The 20,283-nt window shown below is 42.6% G+C and overlaps 2 protein-coding genes across 4 annotated transcripts in view; both read right to left on the minus strand.

Moving 5' to 3' along the window:
- The window catches only part of LZTR1 (leucine zipper like post translational regulator 1), a 37,458-nt gene extending 21,344 nt beyond the window's left edge, over nt 1-16,114 (minus strand). For both annotated transcript variants that reach the window (XM_076357878.1, XM_076357877.1), the window contains exons 1-9: nt 15,928-16,114; nt 15,777-15,839; nt 15,553-15,609; nt 14,693-14,772; nt 14,204-14,312; nt 12,463-12,546; nt 10,890-10,947; nt 10,166-10,305; nt 8,978-9,179 (exon numbers count right to left, since the gene is read on the minus strand). In XM_076357878.1, coding sequence (XP_076213993.1) covers nt 8,978-9,179; nt 10,166-10,305; nt 10,890-10,947; nt 12,463-12,546; nt 14,204-14,312; nt 14,693-14,772; nt 15,553-15,609; nt 15,777-15,839; nt 15,928-16,103 — 969 coding nt within the window. In that variant the 5' untranslated portion in view covers nt 16,104-16,114. The remainder of the gene's footprint in view (nt 1-8,977; nt 9,180-10,165; nt 10,306-10,889; nt 10,948-12,462; nt 12,547-14,203; nt 14,313-14,692; nt 14,773-15,552; nt 15,610-15,776; nt 15,840-15,927) is intronic.
- Nucleotides 16,115-16,373: 259 nt separating this feature from the next.
- The window catches only part of IPO9 (importin 9), a 42,922-nt gene continuing 39,012 nt past the window's right edge, over nt 16,374-20,283 (minus strand). The window contains exons 24-25 of one of the 2 annotated variants that reach the window (XR_012996983.1): nt 19,351-19,921; nt 16,374-16,879 (exon numbers count right to left, since the gene is read on the minus strand). Coding sequence is in view for 1 of the 2 variants with exons in the window: in XM_076357861.1 (XP_076213976.1) it covers nt 19,811-19,921 (111 nt within the window). In the remaining variant the exon portion in view is untranslated. Of the gene's footprint in view, nt 16,880-18,818; nt 19,922-20,283 lie in introns of those variants that run through there. The other variant, XM_076357861.1, reaches the window with a different exon arrangement.

The following is a 20,283-nucleotide window of genomic DNA, read 5'->3' on the forward strand; positions in this document are numbered from 1 at the left end:
GGCGTGACAACAGGCAACATCAACATGCACAGAGCTAACACAGCCGCTGCTGCTCTACCAGAGCGCCATGCGCCCCTCGAGGGCCAGGCTTTAGCTGGCCCTATTCATGGTCCAGACACAACTCTTCTGCACCTCTGTCAAGAGATCTGGGTCAGCTACAAAAATGTAACTTTCTTGTAGTGAGACTGATTCTCTTGGCTGCGAAGAACATATTAGCCATACTATTATTGCAGGTTGTGACTACTTGTGTTGTTTTCAGTGTTTACCTTTTATCTCTTCTTCATTTCTCAAAGCATTTCTAACATGTTTTCAGTGCTTTTTCAGACTGAAATTTCAACACTATGTGCAATATTAGGAAATAGCTAAAATCAAATCCCCTGCAGTTGTTTCAAGGCTCCTCTTTCGCATTCTCTCAGCTCCTCAGAGGCCTTCTCATATTTACAGAATAAATTTATAATTGTGTAAATTTTAACCCTCCTCACCCTCATATATGAATGAGCAGGTATGAAGGAAGCTGATAGTTGCACTGAACTCCAAAGTCAGTGAAGATGCGCTCAGATCTCTTTCACAACCTAGGAACATTGATGAGCCTCTCTATCCTCCAATACCACTAAAAACTCTAAGGCAAAATGAAAAAAGACCTAAAGCCATCAACAAACAAACCGGGTGAACCAACATAAAGTAAAAGGTAAAAAAAAAAAAAATCTATTTTTCCTGTGAAACTGGAAGAAAACCGTAAGCTCCAACAGGTCCAAATGAGATGTCACTGCTGGTAGCTGTTTATACTCAAGAGATGCTACTACACTATCATACCAGGCAACAGCATAAAACTCTGAAACAGATGGGCAGAGCTTTGGATAGTCATTAGGTTCAAGGAGGTTTAAGGATTTAAAATGTTTTCACATGCTGGGTGCAGAAAATCTGTGTGCTTTTCTGACAAAACTGGAACAGACTCATTTTAGAGTGAACTTCAAGACACAGGGCTGTGCAAATGAACAAAGAAGGAGAAAGCAAATACTGAAGGGCTTTATTATGCCTTTCCTTAGACAGTGATTCTTTCCAGATTATGGCAACAGACTCATCTATCCTAGCTTATGGCTGTAGGTACCTGAGAGTAAACAAAGTGCTGTTTATAATCCATGAAGCACCTATTACTTTTAAAAATCTGGCATGATATGAACCTAGGAACACAGCTTGGGCAAAGGCTTCTTTCACCTGTAAGGAGCAGCATCCAGCTAACCACAGGCCAGTCAACCGCACCTCCATCCTGAGAAGGTTATGGAGCAAATCCTCCTGGAAGCTACTTCCAGCACATGAAGGAGGTGACTGGGAACACTCAGCATGGATTTACCAAGGTTAAATTTTTCCTGACTAACCTGATCGTCTCCTACAAAATGCTGAATGGCTTCACAAATTAGAGGAGGGCACCGTGTTCTCAGCAAGTCTGTGGTTGATATCAAATTGTCTGGAGTGGTTGAAATGCTGGAGGCTGCTATTCAAAAGGACTATCTAGGCTGGAAAAATGGCCTGATGGGCACCTCAGGAAGTACAGCCAAGGCAAATGCAAAGTCCTGCCCCCGGGACAGAGTAGGTCCTTGCAATGATACAGGCTGGGGACTGGCTGTCTAGAAAGCAGCTCTTAAGATAAAAACCTGGGAAGTCCTGGTGGACAACAAAGCTGAACAGGAGTCAGTAGTTATTCCACAGTAAGGCCAACAGCATCCTCAGCTGTATCAGCAAGTGTGTAGCCAGCAGGTTGAGGGAAGGGATTTTTCCTCCTCTATTCGGCACTTGTAAGATCACATCTGAAGTACTCTACCCAATTTTGGGCTCCCCAGTACAAGAAAGGCATTGACCTACTGCAACAATTCCAGTGGAGGGCTACCAAGATGATCAGGGCCTGGAGCACATGATGCATGAGAGAAGAAAAGGCAAAGGAGATATCTTACTGTCTGCAACTACCTACAGGAGGAGTGCAGAGAAGACAGAGGCACTCTTCCGAGAGGTGAAAGACAGGAGGCAACAGACACAAGTTAGAGCACGGGAAATTCTGATTCGGTATGAAGGGAAGATATGCTTTACCATGATAGTGGACAAACACTGGAAGAGGAGCCAGGAGAGGCTGTTGGATCTCTATCCTTAGAGATATACAGAAATGGACTGGACAAGACCTTGAGCAACCCGCCCTAACCAGACCTCCTTTGAGCCCAAGGTTAGACTCAAGACCTCTAGAGGTCCTTTCCAACCTACCTGCTTTTGCAACTCAAAAGACTTCCTCCTATTCTTTAACATACTCCAGGTCTGGAAGTCCAGCTTAGCTTCTGCTATGATGGAAATTTAATTTATGTCTAAGATGGAAATTTAGCCTTTCCTTTTCCCCTCTTATTTTCCTGATTGTACCACAGAAGAAGAGAGGGAATTAAAAACCTATCACAGATACCTGGAAGGGACCTCATTAAAGGCTATTTCCATTCCTCTGCCCCATGCAACGTCAACAGTATCTATTTCATTCCCGAGAGAGGTTTATCTAGCCTGTTCTTAAAGACTTCCCGTGGTAGAGACTTCTCAAGACTTCTCATGAAATCTTCAACGCCGCACTACTGTTAGCAAGTCGAAAACATTTTATCTGCAATGTATTTGTTGAGATCATCGTAGCTGCATTGCCAACATAAATTCATTTATTATAGCTTAACAATGGTGTAAAGCAGAGGATCACCTCAGTTAAGTACCACTTCCTCATATGAAGCGGTTAATACAGAAGAGGGATTGTCATGGATTGTGGTAGAGGATAGAAAGTTGAAGACCATGATGAAAAACCTACAACACAGGATAAATCACTAGATACAAAAGCAAAGTCATAAATATGAGTAAGCTTGTTGCGATATCAGCTCTTCTACAGATTTTGCAGCTCTGGTTGTGGTAAGTAATAGGGGATGGGACAGTGGACATCATTTGATATTCCGCTCTACACTGAAGATGAGATTTTTTTCCATTTGACATTCACTGGAGAATACAGCATGGAAACAGGGAGGTTAATTCTTTAACAGTGACATTCAAACACATGCTGTTATCACTGCAAAAGTCAGAATATAAGACAATCTGTAACTTATTTACAGATTACTGTATTAATTGTAAACTCTCTTTCCTTGAAAACAATTTTAATATATCAGTTGCAATTTAAAAGTAATTTTAAATTTAAAAAGTAATATATAATTCATCAGAGAGGATTAGGCACAGTTTAAAGAGCAAGTATTGCCAAATCCAATGAACGTGTCTCAAACGATCACATACTGAAATCTAACAACAGATGACAAAAATGAAGCGACCAACCATTTGCTTCTTTTTGGCACCATGGTGTGTATTCAAAAATCAAATTACCATAATAGTACTTTTGGGATCTTAATCTGACTTCCTGCATAAAACAACCTACAAGACTACCTTGAAGTAGTACTGAAATGGAACCTTTCTTTTCGGAAAACTTTCTTCTTAGAAAATACCGAATTCTGGTTTAGAAGTAGTGAATAAACTACCAAAAAGCTCTGATGAAACTTTCCAATGAATCACTACCCTCATTCTTTACAATTTGTAAACTTCTATTTCCTTTTCTTTTTTAGTCTGATTATTTCTAGTTTCAACTTTAAGCCAGTGGATCTTGCTTTATCTTTTACCAACAGATTAAAAAGACTCTGTTCCCCAGGTAGGCCAGTAAAGAATTAATTTCATGAACCTTCCCTAAAAGAGACTACGCTTCACAGCTGGTCACTGTGTTTCTCAATCTTTAATCATTTTCAGATTTCTTCTCTGAATAACCTCCTTGATTTGTGAGCACAAGATGGTGAGATATTATACTGGAAGATCTATCTAATAAACCCAGGGGTAATGTATTTATATTACTAAATAATACTGCCCTATGTCAGCTTCTGGAGCCAAGAATATCATCAGCACTTCCAGCCATTTTACATTACAGGGAGCTTGCCTCAGCTACCCACAATGACTGAAGTTTTTAAGTCATTGTTTCCAGGGATACTGTAAGGGAAACTATTAACATAGACCACAGACCCTGTTCTTAGATGTATTTCTTTACATACATACTGAAATACATATTGTTTGTGCCCACCTTAAGAAGAAATCCAAACCACTCTGAGTGGACTGTTATTTTAATCATTAATTGGCAAAACTCTGGACAATTAGTAACTATTAGGGGAAAGCTGTGATTTTCTGTTTTCTTTCAAGGCTGTTGACAAAAGTTTATAGCAATGCAACAACAATAACCAGTCTCTAAAGGATCTAAGCAGAGTAACTACTCCTCATTCAAAACCGTATTTCTTATCTTTCAGTTATCCAACTTTATACCCATTTAATATGAGTCATGTTAATACTGTATTGTTCTAATTTCTTATGGGTAAGTGAGCTACCGAAATAGGTTCCTTCTGCCTATCATCCACACACGCGTGCATTTTGCTTTCTCTGGGAAAATTCTGTCAAAGCATGTAACAAACATCCCTCAGAAAGGATACGAATGTAGCCTTGACAAACAGAAATCGAGCTGTGCAACAATCTTAACTACAGTTACCCTGATAACCAGGTTTTTATAAATACTAACATTTTCAAGATGTCTCTCTCCAGCTTACTGAGCACAAACTCGAAAAGGTCACTGGTATGAAGATCCTAAATTTTTAAAAAATATTTTCTAAAAAGGATGCAAGTCTGAACATATTATTTATAAACATAAGGAGTATCAGTCTTCTCTTTGGACTGTGAAATGCTAAATTTTATCTCTCCTAGCAGAACATGATACCCCAACAACTACACTCACCACATCTGAAGGCAGATCTTGTTAGGGACCTCACTGCAGGAATTCAGGGTTTTGTTCACATAATAACGTTTCTTTTGCCTCAAGATACCTCAACGGGTGTAACTGATCTCTGCACAGACCGTGGCAGACTCATCCACAGGAGGATGAGTAAGTCCTTTTAATCCTTCTTAGCTTCCCACAAACCACATCACTGTAATCCATCCGAAGAAATCCAGAACTGTGCCTCAAAGCCAGAGAAGGTTACCAACACATTAACCTCCGTTTTTGCTTATTAAAAGAAAAATCAAGAGCTTTGAAAGTCAGAAATTTTTATTGCTCTTGGCTTTGAAAGGCCTAATTGTGAGACTAAAATGCTTCACAGGCCATGTTTTAAAGGTTTCTCTTGTAACTTCAGGAAAGACAGATTGCTCGCTAGTACCTGCAGTCACTGGGGAGCTGACGGTCATTCGCCTGGTAACAGGGGAGCGATCCACACTGTGACTATCCCACACACTGACCTTCCTTAAGCATTGCAAGGAAGAATTTTCTTCCTCTTCCTACACCACCTTGTCCTCTATGAGGCCGTGATTGTTTCCAGACATCACTTTTGATTCTGCGTGACTGTGCCCACAAATGGGTGGGCACCCCTCCCAGACCTCGAGCTCCTCCGCCATTCCCTGCAATACACTCCTCTGCTGCAGCACAAATCATGACTGCTGCGTGCATGCGTGTGTCTGTCTGTCTGTCTGCTGGCAAGCAACTGTGCAAGATGGGGCATTTTCCCTATCATTGCCTGCTGATTTTTTATGCTGCTCCAACCTTCTTCAGAAAGCCAAGGATATTTTGAGTTCAACAGGAAAACTCAAGGCCAATAAAGAAATAGGAAAATATATTTAAATTATTTTAAAATCCTCCAATAGCCCTGTATAGAGGAAACCAAGCACCTCAGGAAGCTTTGGCAGTGTTATGCAGGCAGGCATGGACTCAGACATGATATTCCTCTGGCTGCCTTAGAAAAGTAGAACCCCCAACTGTGAAGATCATCTAACAGTAAAGATGGAGAACAGCTCCGTGTGCTCTGTAAAATATATATGTACATATATTACAGCATCAAGACAAAGGTGTGAGGAGCTGTGGATTGCAATTGTGCAGTTCAAAGTCTTGATTTTCATTTTGGAGACATCCTAAAAGCATAAAATAGGAGTTCCTGGTTTACTTTTGAAGTACTGACCTGTTCCACTTTAGTTTCCCCTCTTCTACTTGTTAGACCGTTGTCCCATCGTCCATGCCACAGCGAGGCACTGTCAACAATTTTGAGAGGCCTGAGTAGAGAACTAGAACAGGTCCATTGCCAGACTTGTTTCCAGTTTTTCCTCTACCTGTTTACCCAAAATACTGAAAACGCTAGACTGCCTCTGTGCACCTACAGCGCCTGATACTTGATTGCTGCTTGTCCTCAATAACGGCTTCTAGGACCTTCCTGGAACTTGCCCTGCACCACTGTTATTAATGCTCAAATTGTGCCACCTTCTCCGGGTAAAAGCCTCGAGATTCCTCAGTCTCATGTGACTTGTCACCTTCCACGTTGCCCATAACAGGGGCAAATACCATTTCCACCTGACAGTCTATGTCTATTACTGGCATGCGTAGGTCTGAAAAGTCCAAATCACTACCTGCATCGCTCTGAAAAGCTTCTCAGGGCTGGCTTAGTCTTAGTTCAGAGAACGAGAAAGACTGGAATGGCAGCAGTCACTCTCCTTCAGCATGAGTATAAGAAATCTCTTTTGCAAAGCACTGTAAAAATCACTACTGGATTAATCGCTAAATCAGCACCAAGCCTTCTTAGTTTGGACTCTGGAGGCTTTGCCCACTCAATGCTAAATGTCCAAAAGAAGAAAAAATTAAGGAAATGCATCACATGATGGTAGGTATGAAGGTCAACCTAGCTATAGCGCTGTTAAGCAAAGCTGTAATGCAGCATTTCTAAGATCATATAACATAGAAAAATACAAGAACAACATATGCTATACAATCCAACCATTAGAAAAAGAAAAAAAACCAAAACCAACAACTATCAAAAGCCAAGACAGATTATTCTGCTGCACGGTAACAGAGGTCACCATCACTTCACACACAAGCAGAATTCTTCAAGTGCTGAGATAGCATTGCACTCGTTGTCTTCTACTTTGTTTCAACTTAATGTGAATAATTTTGTTCACAGATATGGATAAGAAAGGAAATTTCAAGTTCAGAGTGTCCTGGAATATTATGGTGTTAGAGAGTCACTGCCACTGTTAAAAGTCTTTGCCAAAAGCTCACAGAAACTTCAGGAAAACAATTCTGAGAAATTATCTACTTACCACTCCAGAACACACAAAATCATTTAAAACTTACTTAAAAAGCCTAAAGTCTCTTGCAGTTAATCAGTCTTTAAAGAAAATTTACTATCATCGTGTTTCAACAGTGCTTCAACCTCACTTCCCATTTCTACGAAAGTAGTCTCTAGGTGCCATAACTGTGGAAGAAACTTCAAAATACAACACATGCAACTAACAGACAGACACCTGCCTGGGATTACAGACAGCCCAAGAAGAGAGCTCTGAAATATGAAGTGAAATTCAGCAGGGGGTAAGTCAGGTAATAATGCTGTTTTACAACACTGTCAGGAGCACTTCTGCTCCTGAAAGCGATAAGCAATCGTATCACGAAGAACCACTGATGGAGGAAGCCTTAAGTGTCAAATGATAACGTTGATAGGAACAGAACGGGATCTACGTTCCTGAAGGCATCCGTATCTTTAAAAAGTTGGAGATGCAGTTTTATTAATTTCATGTGAAAATAAATCAGCTTTGTAAAGCATAAAATAGGCTACCATGAACTACTTCGGTCAAAGAATTTTTTAAAATGAGGCCCAGATGCATTGTTAATTTAAGAGCAGTGTGTAAATGGTATTTTCCTATTCATCAAATGCCGAGTTGTGTGTCTTTGCAAACAAACTAAAATACAGTGCAACAGTCAAGGATGTGAGCACCTCTGTCATTCCAATTCTGGCAAAATTAGTAAATCTGCATTTGATCCTAATTCACGTAATATTCATCTCTAAGTTATAACCTTAATCTCTGCAGTTCTCTATACAGCACAAAAACATCAAGTATTTCTTCCCCACAGATCAGCTAACACACTCTGAACCTACTATTAAATCAGCTGAAGTATTCTAACATAAATTAACAAATACAGTCAACGTAACCATTCTAAATCCAGGAAATACACATATTAGTACAGGCTTCAAGAAACCTACTTTTTTTGTGCATTCTGGGAATGAAATGATCAGGGGCCACTGAAACCACATTTACTGAAATGTGAATTGAAATGTGTACTGAAACCATGCAAACCCTCAGCACTTCAACTTGAAATACCAGGTTATCCCAGAGAGGATATCTATCAGTGCGCTATGGAAAAAAATTGACATTTTATCACACAAGCACTGCATTGTAATGAGTAGCCCAAAAGAAACATATTAGCATGTTCACCATCTTTTTTTTTTTAATATTTTCTCATTTGGGTTGTTTACTTGGCCCTTGGTGGTCTACTGTCTTTTTATGTTCATGTAAAGAACCTACATTTTTTAATGTATATATTTTATTAACACAAATATGTTCAAAAAAGCCATTTCTGAGCCTCCCTATGATCTCTATTATTATTTTACAGTCATACCTTTATAAGCAAACACTTTACACTTGACCTAAAAGGGAAATGCTATTCTGTATAATTACAGCATCGGTAAGATTTTACGCACACAGGCACTGTTACAGTGAATGAAAACCTTGTGTAGTTTTGAATTCTGCTTCAAGAGCATCACACAGCCAACCACACAACCACTGGTCCACTCAGTGAATTCATTCCTAATCTTTGTCAGATAATGACTGACTCAAAACTTGAATTACAAGTGTTTTATGGTATTTCTTTAAACAGTACTAAGCAAAGTTTTAAATGTGTCAACATTGACTATTTTTAAAGATTGTTGCCCACAATATTTCAGCTGCTTAACCTTTGGTGGGGAGGAGCTATTACATTGAACTAGAAGTCAATGTCTTTGTGGAAAACATGTCCATAGCCTGACAGCAAAAATGGGTCAAAAAAAGACAGAGCGTAAAAGGAAAAAACAAGAGCTGAACGTTTTACCTCACTGTCTGGGCTGGGCTGGATAACTTCCCAGGTCTGAGAGTCCACGTCGTAGCAGTGGAGCTCATTGGGCAGCGTGTTATCTGCAGCACCACCAAACACGTAGAGATGCCGGTCAAATGCAACCATTGTGTGGCCATATCTTCGTTGTGGAGGAGGAGGGGAGCCTCGAAGTAAGTGCTCGGTAGGAATTCGTGTCCAACTGAGACATTAGAAATGAAACAGTATAGTTTTTTACAATTCTTTTCTGCAAAGTAAGTTTTCTAACTCTCAGATTGTCAGAATAAAGAAGAGGAGCTCTATTACAGTAGTTATTGAACCTACATAAGCACAATGACTAATCCTGCAGATTTCTCAAGAGACCTATGTCAGCTCCATGTTGCTAAACTTCTAACTGAAAATGTGATAAAGGCAACACGGTTCCATAACCCAGATGTATTTACGTAAACCCCAGCAGCTCAAAGACCACAACTTGGGAAGGAATCAGTAATCTATTGTCACACACTTGAACAGCTAACCCTTCTAAGTAAAGGGCACCATTCTGATACCGTATCCCATTTTGATAAGGCATCGCTTATTCCCTATGATAGCATGATTTCAGCCAAGGTTTGGAGGCTGTTAGCTGTTTTTCCAGTTGTGGTTCCACTTCAGCCAGTAACCAGACAGTCCAGGTTGTCAGAACAGACCAGTGCATCTGTATTCTCACTTTTTGGCATTTTTCCCCCATCAGAGGGGCCACATTCTCAGAGCAATGGTTGACACTTTGAGCAAGTCACCCCAAATGTCTCAAACCGAGTACTCAAGATTTTAAAAGATACTATGCATTTTACATTTCCCAGTGATTTCACTACGAACTGGTATTTCACAGGACTTCTGTCTGGTTTTAATCAGGTATTCATATAACAACTTTTAGGAAGGTAATAGTTGGCATCCCATTCTGAATACACTAACATTCGTGATTATTGTTTGAAGTGAATCTACTAAACTTTCTGTTCGTCTGCTGGAAAAGACCAATCTGATGCACATGGCAAACGACAAAGTCTTATTAAAACAGTCCACATTTTATCTTATCTACCCTTCCTCATCATGAGATGCAGTATTCTTCCTCAATACCCTTAAGTATGTGCATTTCGCAACTGAAGTAGTCAATGACTGCGGATTTTGCGCGACTTAACTGTCTACACTTACATCTTTTCCTTGAATTCAAACTGAAAGAGATTATTGGTAATCTTTGCTCCACTCTGGCCAGAGAAAACAAACATCTTGTCTTTGCAAACAGCCACAGGAAAATTACAGCACGAAGGAGGAATTTCACCACTTTGTTCAATCTGAAAGATAACAAAGTTTAAAATTTAAAATGTATTATTGTAGCACACAGCTACACGTGTTGAGTGGGCTGCAGGACCATGCAATACATCAGCAGACAGACAGACCACACGGCAGCAACGTGTGCAGACAAACAACTCCCTATAAATCTGGCTACAGGTAATCACCTAATGCTGTGCTTACACAGACTAATTTTACCATGGATAAAAAGGATGAGAGGCCGCATTTCTAAAGCCCCTGATACTGTAAGGATCAGGACTCTGATCTTGGTAGCCAGCCAGCGAAGCTCCCAGTCCATGGCAGTGGTTAAAGTGGGAAATGCAGTCCCTTTTTATAGGGGACATAGCAAAGCCACCATGGGCAGTCTAGGTCCGGTTCACAGATTCACAAGCAAAAAATCACTTTCATATACGCTTGGTTTTCCAAACACACAAACAAAATCAAATTTCAATTGTTTCTTTTCAGCTGTGTGACAAATACATTCTGAAGAGAGAGGAGTATAATCCAGCATAGGAAATTTTAAATAATTGTGTATGAAAACCAAAAAAGAAAATTCTATGTGTTAGTTCAAATTAAAGCTTCTTACCTCTTCCCAGCATGTTAGCTCTCTATCCTGCAGGCCAATTGTCCACATATCATTTAGCCTATGTGATAACACAAAAAATGCTTGATTTGAAACAGTTTATTTTTGGTAATTTTTAGCTTATAGAGCTGAAAGGACAGAGAACCTATTTTATCAGCATTCCTTCTCCTGCACAGGAAGAATCTCCTACTTCCGCTAACAGAAAAAACTATAATAATCTTTTTTGTCCTACACCTAAATTTTATACCACCACCTAAGCTTGCTTTAGCATCTTTCTGGTTTCAAGTATACTACAGTTAACAGTTACACACAGCAACTCTGCCTGGAGCTTATGGATTTGAGCTATTTAATCTTCAGGAATTTACAGAAATACCCCTTACTACCCTGCCTTCTTCTACCCATCCTTGCTAACCCCTGGGACTGACCACAGTAATTATTTATGTGGCTGAATCCTACCTCAAATACATAAAGGAGGACAAAGCGGGTAACCTGACACATCACTGACTACTACGTATCTGACTATGCTTTTCCCAGTACAAGTTACTCGCAGACATCCACAGATGCTTCCTTTGTTCAAATCTGCCTGGAGGCTCATGTTCCACAAAAAGACATCTTTTAACATGATTAGACGTATTTAACATAAATTAGACAGCTCCTCTCACCCAATCCCTCCTTCCAGCTACCCAAGGTCCCTGGGGAACTCCCTAAGCTGGAACTGAGCAATTCCATAGAGTCATGCATCTTTCTCCAATTCCTCCTCCAGAAATAAAGATCCCATCTGTTTTTCCAATTAGCAGCAGTTCTCCCGGAGACTTTGAGGAGCTGATAACTCTTCTGCAGATTCTCCTCAGAAGAGGAGCAGTCCAGCTCATCGAGGCAGCTCCTAGTTTGTGACAATCTCTGTATGCTCTCACGATGCAAATATTGTGCATCAGCATACAATGCTTCTCAAGTTCATCAAGACAGAGAAAAACTATGTGTTCAGAATTGATTCTTCCCTGATAGACGTGAAGAGCTGCCATGTGGGACAAGGCACCAGACTCTCCCTAACGTCTCAGTACCACTCAGTTCCAGTTTTTCCCCAGCCAAAATCTCATCTCCCTTCAATCTAAATAATCTTGGTATTTCAGTGCAGCATCCCACCAGGAGTATCACATATTTTCAGAGAAAAAGCTGACATGTTGTTTTCTTAGTTCTGTCATATGACTTCAGAGAAAATCCATGCTTTGTTCTCTAAGTCTTCAGCGACATCAGAAGGCCTGCAGCGGGTATCTTTTGAGAAATGCTCATTTGCCAAATTTCAAAGATCATTTAGCATCTTTACAGCCGAGAAGGCTGTCAAATTATACATCCGTAGCCATTCTGAGTCACCAGATTTTTAAGTTTTAAACACATACTTATTTGAACATGAACTGGTGAATTGCAAAAATGTAATGCTCAAAAACAGGCTGGGTTTTGCAAAGCTGCAGTTATGTGTTTAAATTGCTTGGTATACAAAAATGTCTCTACAGAAGTGAAAAGTGAGTGTCTGGGATTTTACAAAAGCACCCAAGGAGAGAGCAATCCCACCACATACCGTGCATTGCCATCATATCCTGCAAAGATCCACAGCTTATCACTGTACACTGTTGCGCCATGAGCTGACCTCGCAACTGGCAATCTGCAATTGAGAAAATTAAGAAAAAAAAAATCTTATATCACCTGCAGAGGTACTGTAAGAAGGATCTGCATGACAGCAAAAATGCACGTGTAAGAAGAATAAAGTCCCCTACACAAAATGGCTTCAAGCCAAGAAATTGCTTTTGTCATACACCCTCAAAACACAACGCAAGCCTCTGAGGGGTACAATTTAGAATTTTACACTCTGCTTCCTTCATTAAAGAAAAATTACCTCAATGCATACAGAAAAAAAAGAAAAAAAAATCCCAATTAATTCCTTGCCCAGCTTCAAATACTCTTAGAGTATTTTATGGAAAGTAGCTAAATAGTGGGACAATTAATAGCACTATCATTACAGCAAAGTGGCAATCCACTCGTGCTATAAAAATCCCATGCATATTTTCATGCACTAAGAAGGTGGAACACATAAATGAGACCTGGGACAGAGCTCACAACGCTTATTTGGGATTGTTTAGCAGGGCATTCCTGAGATGCAGTGCCCATGATAAAAGATCAAACCTACGATTTCTCTTTGTTGTTTTTTATCTTTTTTGTTTTCACTAAATCAGCCAAGGAGAGCTGAGCAAAACTGTGATGCCACAAGGCCAGTAGATGTAATGTTAACTCGTTTGAGGTTATTTGTGCAGTATGCACACTTGTAATTGTGGGGAAAGACAAGGGCATTTGAGTTCATAAAATATGAGTAAGAATTACTCTCCAAAATGTCCGAAGTTGCTAGAATAACCAGAAAGAGAAATTACTAATGCGGTCTATGTTCTAAAACGTAACATAAGCTCATCAGAGGTGAGCAACAGTAATTTAAGAATGGACTGTGCATTCCTCATCCCTTTCTACAAGTCACAACAATAAATGTTCCCTTCCCTCCCCCCACTAAAATCAGCATTTCAGAAACTTCAAATATGTAATGAACTGCGTGTAAAGACACAGTCTGTCCCATGCACAGGTGTGCTAAACGTTAAGTAGCTGGGAAAAAATCAGCATCACAGATAACATCCCAAAATGTGCACAAAGTCAACTTTAAGAAGTAAAGTTCTGGTTTTGACTGGTTTCAACTGGTTTTGATTTTGCCTTGGAAAGCTGAATCTCAGGAACCGTTGTTCAACAGATCCAAACATGTATCATCGACCCATTCATCTGCTGCTGAATTTATTTGTGTGAACACACGTCACCTTAAGGCGCTTCAAGCAAGTGTGTGCATTTCAGACCACTCCAAGAAAGTCAGACTTTATTCAGAAAAGAATGTGTGGATTTAACTACAAATAAGCTACAAATTGGCTTCTGATAAAACTAAACTGAAACTATGAGGGATCAACAAATTTCATGCTGTCCTTGAAAAAGAAACAATTCAAAAGAAAAAATTTCCTTTGCTCCCATCCCTTCTGTCACAGAAATGAAACGTGAAGAATGGATTTTGGTCAAATTTCCAATATAGTACACTCTGGAATGGAGGCCTTGCAAAAAAATTCCTTCAGAACAAAAGATAGTTCTCAGAAAACTTTTATCAAGAAAGTAGAGCAGAAATCGTCCTGCAGCCTTAATATTAGCCTTGTAACCTATTCTAAGTGTGCCATTTTAAGTGTTTGCTGAGTTACGCTCAAGTCCCCTTGAAGAGTGGGGTAACGATGCCACCTCCTTACCTTCCTTCAGTCTTCCACTCTGTCCACTGTCCAGTTGCAAACTTATATTCAAAGAGATCATTTTTATTCTTCAGGTTGGAATTGGAATAAATGTCTCCAGTATAGCCACCTGGGCAACAACAATTCCATTAGACTCAAACGCAGTAATAGCACATACACACTTCTAGTCATTGTATTAGAAGAAAACTTAGTTTAGATCACGCAAAGGGAAGGTATTTGGCTAATGGACTGCTACAGGTGGGAGACTTCTCCTCCACTCCTACCCCTAAAGAAACACTATGGTAATGAGTTTCAAGCCTTCTTTGCTTTAGAGAAAACAGCAAAAGTATTTCCAACCTAAAGTTGAAATCACAGTCAGCCATGAAAAATACTGGATTTGCTACTGAATAAGATCTTTTGACGCTTCCTAAAAATATCTTTTTTTTTCAAAACAATACCAGCACTTTTATCATTCCAGGCACGCACAACTGTAATCTGCCGCTGTCTTACCAAACACAAACATGCTGCTCCCATAGACCACAGCTGAGTGGTGATACCGCGGTGCTGGCGGGGTCCCCGTGGTAAAAGCCCTGCACAACATTTAGAACAGCAGCAATCAAACACCCTTGTCATGCTTCAGGCACTCAAAGCCATTGTGCAGATTCAAAAAAGAAACAATTGTTAAAAGTTACTCTACTGTTCCTGTTTTCACTAGTTTGGGTTTCTTAATTATACTGTCTAAGATTTTATGACAGACTTTGCACTATAAGCATAAACGGTTACAAACATGATGCTGCTGAAATCTGTTTGGCAGAGATAGCAAGTGAGGCACAGGTAAGACAACACAGACTGCGTGGTCCAGAGCAAAGGAGCAAAGCAAAGACACGCGTGAGCCCCTCTTGGCACCTCTCCTGCCCTGAGGGGCTGCAGCAGCCCAGTCCCTCTGCCCGCGCATCCTTTCAGCACTCTCACAGGGCGTACGAACAGTGGCAACCCATGGCTCTCCGTCCATCACTGTGCTGTCCAGCATCCCCTCGCTGGCAGGAGCTGTGCGGGCACACTCGATAACTCGATAACCTCCCTGACAGCTCAGCCACACACCAGGCTTGCAGACGTCTGCTACGACAGCACTTGGTTCAGGGGTGATGCTTCCCCTTGGATCACAGAATCATAGAATCATTAAGGTTGGAAAAGACCTCTAAGATCATCGAGTCCAACCGTCAACCCAACACCACCATGCCCACTAAACCTGATACTCCGGTAGAGCCCCCAACTTTTACACCCGGGACCGGGGTGCTGAGGGAAGGTGAGGCATCTCCCAGCCCTGCAGGCAGGGCGGGGCCGAGCCAGGAGAGCCCAGCGCAGCCCACCTGCACCACGAGCAGTCCTTCACGTCGAAGCGCAGCAGGTCGTTCAGCATCGTCTTCCTGCAGGGAGGAACGAGAGAGGCGGCTGAGCCGGGCCGCGGAGCCGGCGAGGGGCAGCCCCGCTCCCCTCAGGCCCGACCCGCCTCAGGCCCGGGCCTGCTCCCCTCGGCGCTCGCTCGCTCCCCCCGTTCCCGCCCCCGCTCCCCACAGGCCCGCCGTGGCCTTACCCGTTGTCCCCGCCGAAGACGTAGATGGCGTCCCGGTAGGCCACCACGGTGTGCTTGCTGCGCCTGCGGGCGGCAGAGAGCGGCGGTCAGGAGCCGCCGGGACACTCACCGGCCAGCCCCCCCCCCCCCGCCCCGCCGCCCCCCCGCTCACCGGGCCCCCACGAACTCGTCGCAGGGCGGGAGGCGGCGCCACCGGTGCACCGTCTCGAAGGGCCCGAAGTTGAGGGTGAGGTACTCGACGCTGTCCGAGCAGCTGTGGTCGAAGTCTACGCTCGGCGCCACCTTCGAGCGCCCCGCGCTGCCCGCCGGGGCTCCGGCCGCCGCCATGGCCCGCGCCAGCCGCCAGCAACGGCGGGGCCGCCCGCCGGACTACGGCTCCCGGCGTGCCCCGCGACCGGGGTTCCCGGCGTGCCCGGCTGCCCCCCCCGAACTACGGCCCCCAGCATGCACCGCTCCGAGGAGGCGGGCGCCGCGGCAGCAGCCAGGGGCGCTGCGGAGCGGAAGGTCCCGCGTTCGAGGCCCACGCCCGGCGGGTAGAGCCCGCCGGGACCCAGGCGGCAGCTGGGCTGCCGCTGCAAGATTCGGAAGCCAGGCAGGTTTATACGTTAAAAGAGTTTATTTGTTAGTACAAAAAAACCAAACCAAGAACAATACTCATGAATACGCGTAAAGTCTCGTTCCAGAGTCATAGCTGAGCTATTAACTAGTTAAATTGTAGTCTGTGGCTATCGGAGCTTCATGCTATTCCAGCAAGGTAACACCCAGTGTGCAAAACACGATCGGTTCCTCCCCACAGAGGAGCTGTGAGCAGGACACACGCGTGCCAGGCACCAGCGTGGGCAGTGGCACGTGCCCAGGGCTGTGCGGTAGCCTGCATCCCACCCTTCAGTTTTAATTTAGCTTAACAGGGAGCTTGTATTTCCTAACACGGTGTTAGTAACCTTTATGACTGTTAGTTTAGTTTCTTCTCAACAGTAGACAACTAGAGGAGTGCTCTGCACCTCGAAACCAGACCTTAGACGCATCTCCGTAGAGTCCAGCATTTTTCATCCTGAGCAATCACCTTGTTACGGGTCAGAGTTGTTTCAGCAAAGCTGACACCCCTCCAGCAAAAAAAAAAAAAAAAAAATCTTGTTTAAAGATACATCATGGAGCATTCAGAATTTTGTTAGGAGGAAGAACAGTGAGAAAGCATAAGGGCAAAGGAGTTACATCAGCACAAGCACCAGCAGGACCAGGCAGAGGTCCTTCAAACCATCTCCCTTGCGCACGGTTGCTCTCACATCCTATTTGGCCTCTTTCTAGGGCAAGCTTGAGTCACAGTATTTCTTGCCAAAAAACATCCTGTACACCATGAGTTCGCTTCCGATAGAGTGTGCTGCACAGCTACACTGTTCCTGCGCCCACCGTCTCCAGGGTTGGTCCCAAACTCCATACCTTATGCCAGCTCCTGTGCAGCGGCACTGTGCCTGGCCAGCTCAGGCTGCACGTGAGCTGATGCTGCAGGAGGGAGAGTGCAGAGCACTAGTCCCCAAGAGCCACTTATCCCCCAATCTTTCCCATCTCACCAGGTACACTCCTGGAAAAGCCATCGATACCTGCAAATCAAAGAGCATTTTCTAACCAACTCACTGAAGAGCTCCAACAGGAACTCTACAAGACGCTGGCCCATCTACTTTTGGGACCTTGCAATCGCAAAGAAATCCTTTGATTTCTCAGTTCAGGATAAGGAATGGTATCAGTAGTACTAGGTTGCTCTAATTTTTCATGGTCTTGTTTAAACCCACCATCCAACTTAACTAAAGCAAGCACCACTAAGGCACACACCAATCAACCCCCATCAGAAAGCAGCGAACCCCACCAGCACCTCTCCACAAGCCCTGGCCAACCAGACCTGAACGTGCTCCATTTACAACTGACACCCTAAAACACACCTAGATGCTTCCAGATGTTTGGTATTCACTTACCTCCAAGAACGGATGACTGGTTTTGAGCCTTGCTGCCAACGCATGGGGCAAAAAAGATGGTCCTACCTCTTCCCAGGGCTGGGACCGGTCACTTTGAGGACACTCACTTGACCATTCCTGTACAGCTATCAGGATACACCACTGCAGCCATCTATTTCTAGTTTGCTTTCTTCAAGAAACTGCACTGTTTAGTTTAACTTTTCAGTGAAAGCTGAGAGAGACAAATTCCTCAAAACAAAATTCCTAATAGGCTTTAAAAAAAAATAAAAATAATGTCTAGGTGGAAGACAGAACCACAGCATTCCCGCTGAAGAGAAGGCCATGGCACAAAGTTTAATTGTATATTCTTATACACCAGAGAATCCACAGGGAAGAAAGATACCACGACACAACTGCATGGAAACTTTTGATCAGAGCTTATGCCTTATTTAGACACACACACACACACACGCACGCACACAAAAATCAGGCTTCCAATTCTGCTTCTCATAGAGCTATTCATACAAAACCATTGACAACTCAAGGATGGGTCAGATCAGTCTGCAGTGAATGGTGGGGATTCCCCCTTGTTCTGCCCATTCTCAGGCACAACGTGAGGGGTTGGGGTGGGAGAGGGGAGCAAGGTCTGCTTTAGAATTCAGGGTCATTTTACCATTTTCCCCACACATGCTAAACAAATTGTGCCATATTTGTCCGTTAAAAAGTTAATTTATTATCCCCTCCTGGTAAAAAAGTGAAAAGCTATACTCTGGTTAGACCAGTAAGATACAGAATTACTCCAGCTCTTTGGAGGTTTTTAGATACAACTTTGAAGCATATTATTCCACAAAGGAACAGCAAGTACCTTCCTTAAGAAAGGAAACTCTATAATGGGTCAGCCTTTTTCTTTTAAGCAGAAGAAGATGTATCCATTACAGGACTCCCTTTCTGTCCAGATGACTCCTGCAAAATACCCTAGCATCCTCTGAGTGGCACATACAGAGAGTTTCCTAAGGAGGAATATGTCTTAAAAAAGTGACTTCAGGAAACAAGTGCAAGTCCCTTTTAAATCTGTTTTATAAGAAGGATACCAATGTACATTTTAATAGTTTTATTTTCATTTTCCCCAAGGGGGAACCAAAGGCAGAGAGGTGTTGTGAGATACATCACGCTGTTCTTATGGGTAAATCAATTTGCAAATGTTATTTTACCACTCTATAAAAATACACACAGGAGTGTGAAGGAAGCAAAGTAGTTCAGAGTGGCTGTCATGGAGCAAATATGTTAAATACAATCAGGTTTTTCTCCCCTAAAAATTGTGGCTCCTTGTGTTCCATAAAACCAAAGTCTTTAGTAGCCACATGCCACAGGAACAGAAATTTAAGTGGTAGCTTCCTTTGAGCATGTGCACACAAAAGCATTAGTAAAGAACTGCTCCCATGGGACTAGACAGCAGATGTGAGCAACAAAGCCCCATCCACAACAGGAAAGAAGATATGCATTCAGTTTCACTGTCTCAGCTTCCCATCCAAACTCCTGTAAACAGGTTCCATACCATTCAGGCATCTCTGATAAAAGAGTCTATAGTTCTATAAAAAGAAGTCACGCTGTAAGATCAAGATATTTACCCTGTATGTGTTATGCGAGCGCGAAGAGGAACAACCTTCCAAGTTCTCAAGATACATCCAAGCAATCTGTAAGTGACCCAATTCCTTTCTCTGTCCAACTGTCCTGTGGGAAACTCAGTTAAGTGCCTCTTCACAGGTAGAGACAGTTTGCTTTTAAAAATATTAAGGACACATTTTTTTATCTTTAAGAACTTCCTGGAAAGTTACTGTGGAAAATGAAAGTGCTCCCATGGTGAGACCAATGTGCAAAGCTCTACAGACTTCTGTCCTTGCTGCTTTCTTAGTATTCCTTCCCTTAGCAGATTCTTGTTAAGATGAGGCTCAATACATTGCAACGAGGCCATCATCCACCTGGAACAAGCAGGTAGACACTGGAAAATGTTTTATGTTTAATCATAAAACGTGGAATAAGCCAAAAAAATATTGTTCAGGTATGATCAGGATGGTCTCTCGAGTGGGTTTATATACCAATGGCCTGTAACACTCGCTTTTCATTCTCATTGAGATGGTCTGAAAACATTGCATAGCAGGGCTGCTGTGCAAACTGACAGAGGAAGTCAGTGAGATAGGCCTGAAAGGAAGACAGAAAGACCCAGTTAGCATCATGTCACTTTGGAAATTCTGTTTCTTTCATATATCAAAAGATAAACCTCAACATGCACCAGGTAAGACAAAGGGATTGCAGGGAACGGAAAAGCGATGCAGAAGGAAGGGCGGCAGCAGAGGAGAAGGGCTGATAAACGGCTGCCAGGCGGTGGTAAAAAGCAGGAGCAAAGTATCATACAGGGCTGTGACTGGATGGGAGCATCCCCCAGTGGAGTATGAAATTCTGTCATGTTCAGTCTCCCATCTACTTCTGACTTCAGCAAATAGCTGTGAAGCTCATGGGTAGAAAAGTCTCATCTCCCTCTGCTCGAAAAGTTTTGTTCATTC

The sequence above is a fragment of the Aptenodytes patagonicus genome, chromosome 22 (assembly GCF_965638725.1).
Source record: "Aptenodytes patagonicus chromosome 22, bAptPat1.pri.cur, whole genome shotgun sequence".
NCBI lineage: Eukaryota > Metazoa > Chordata > Aves > Sphenisciformes > Spheniscidae > Aptenodytes > Aptenodytes patagonicus.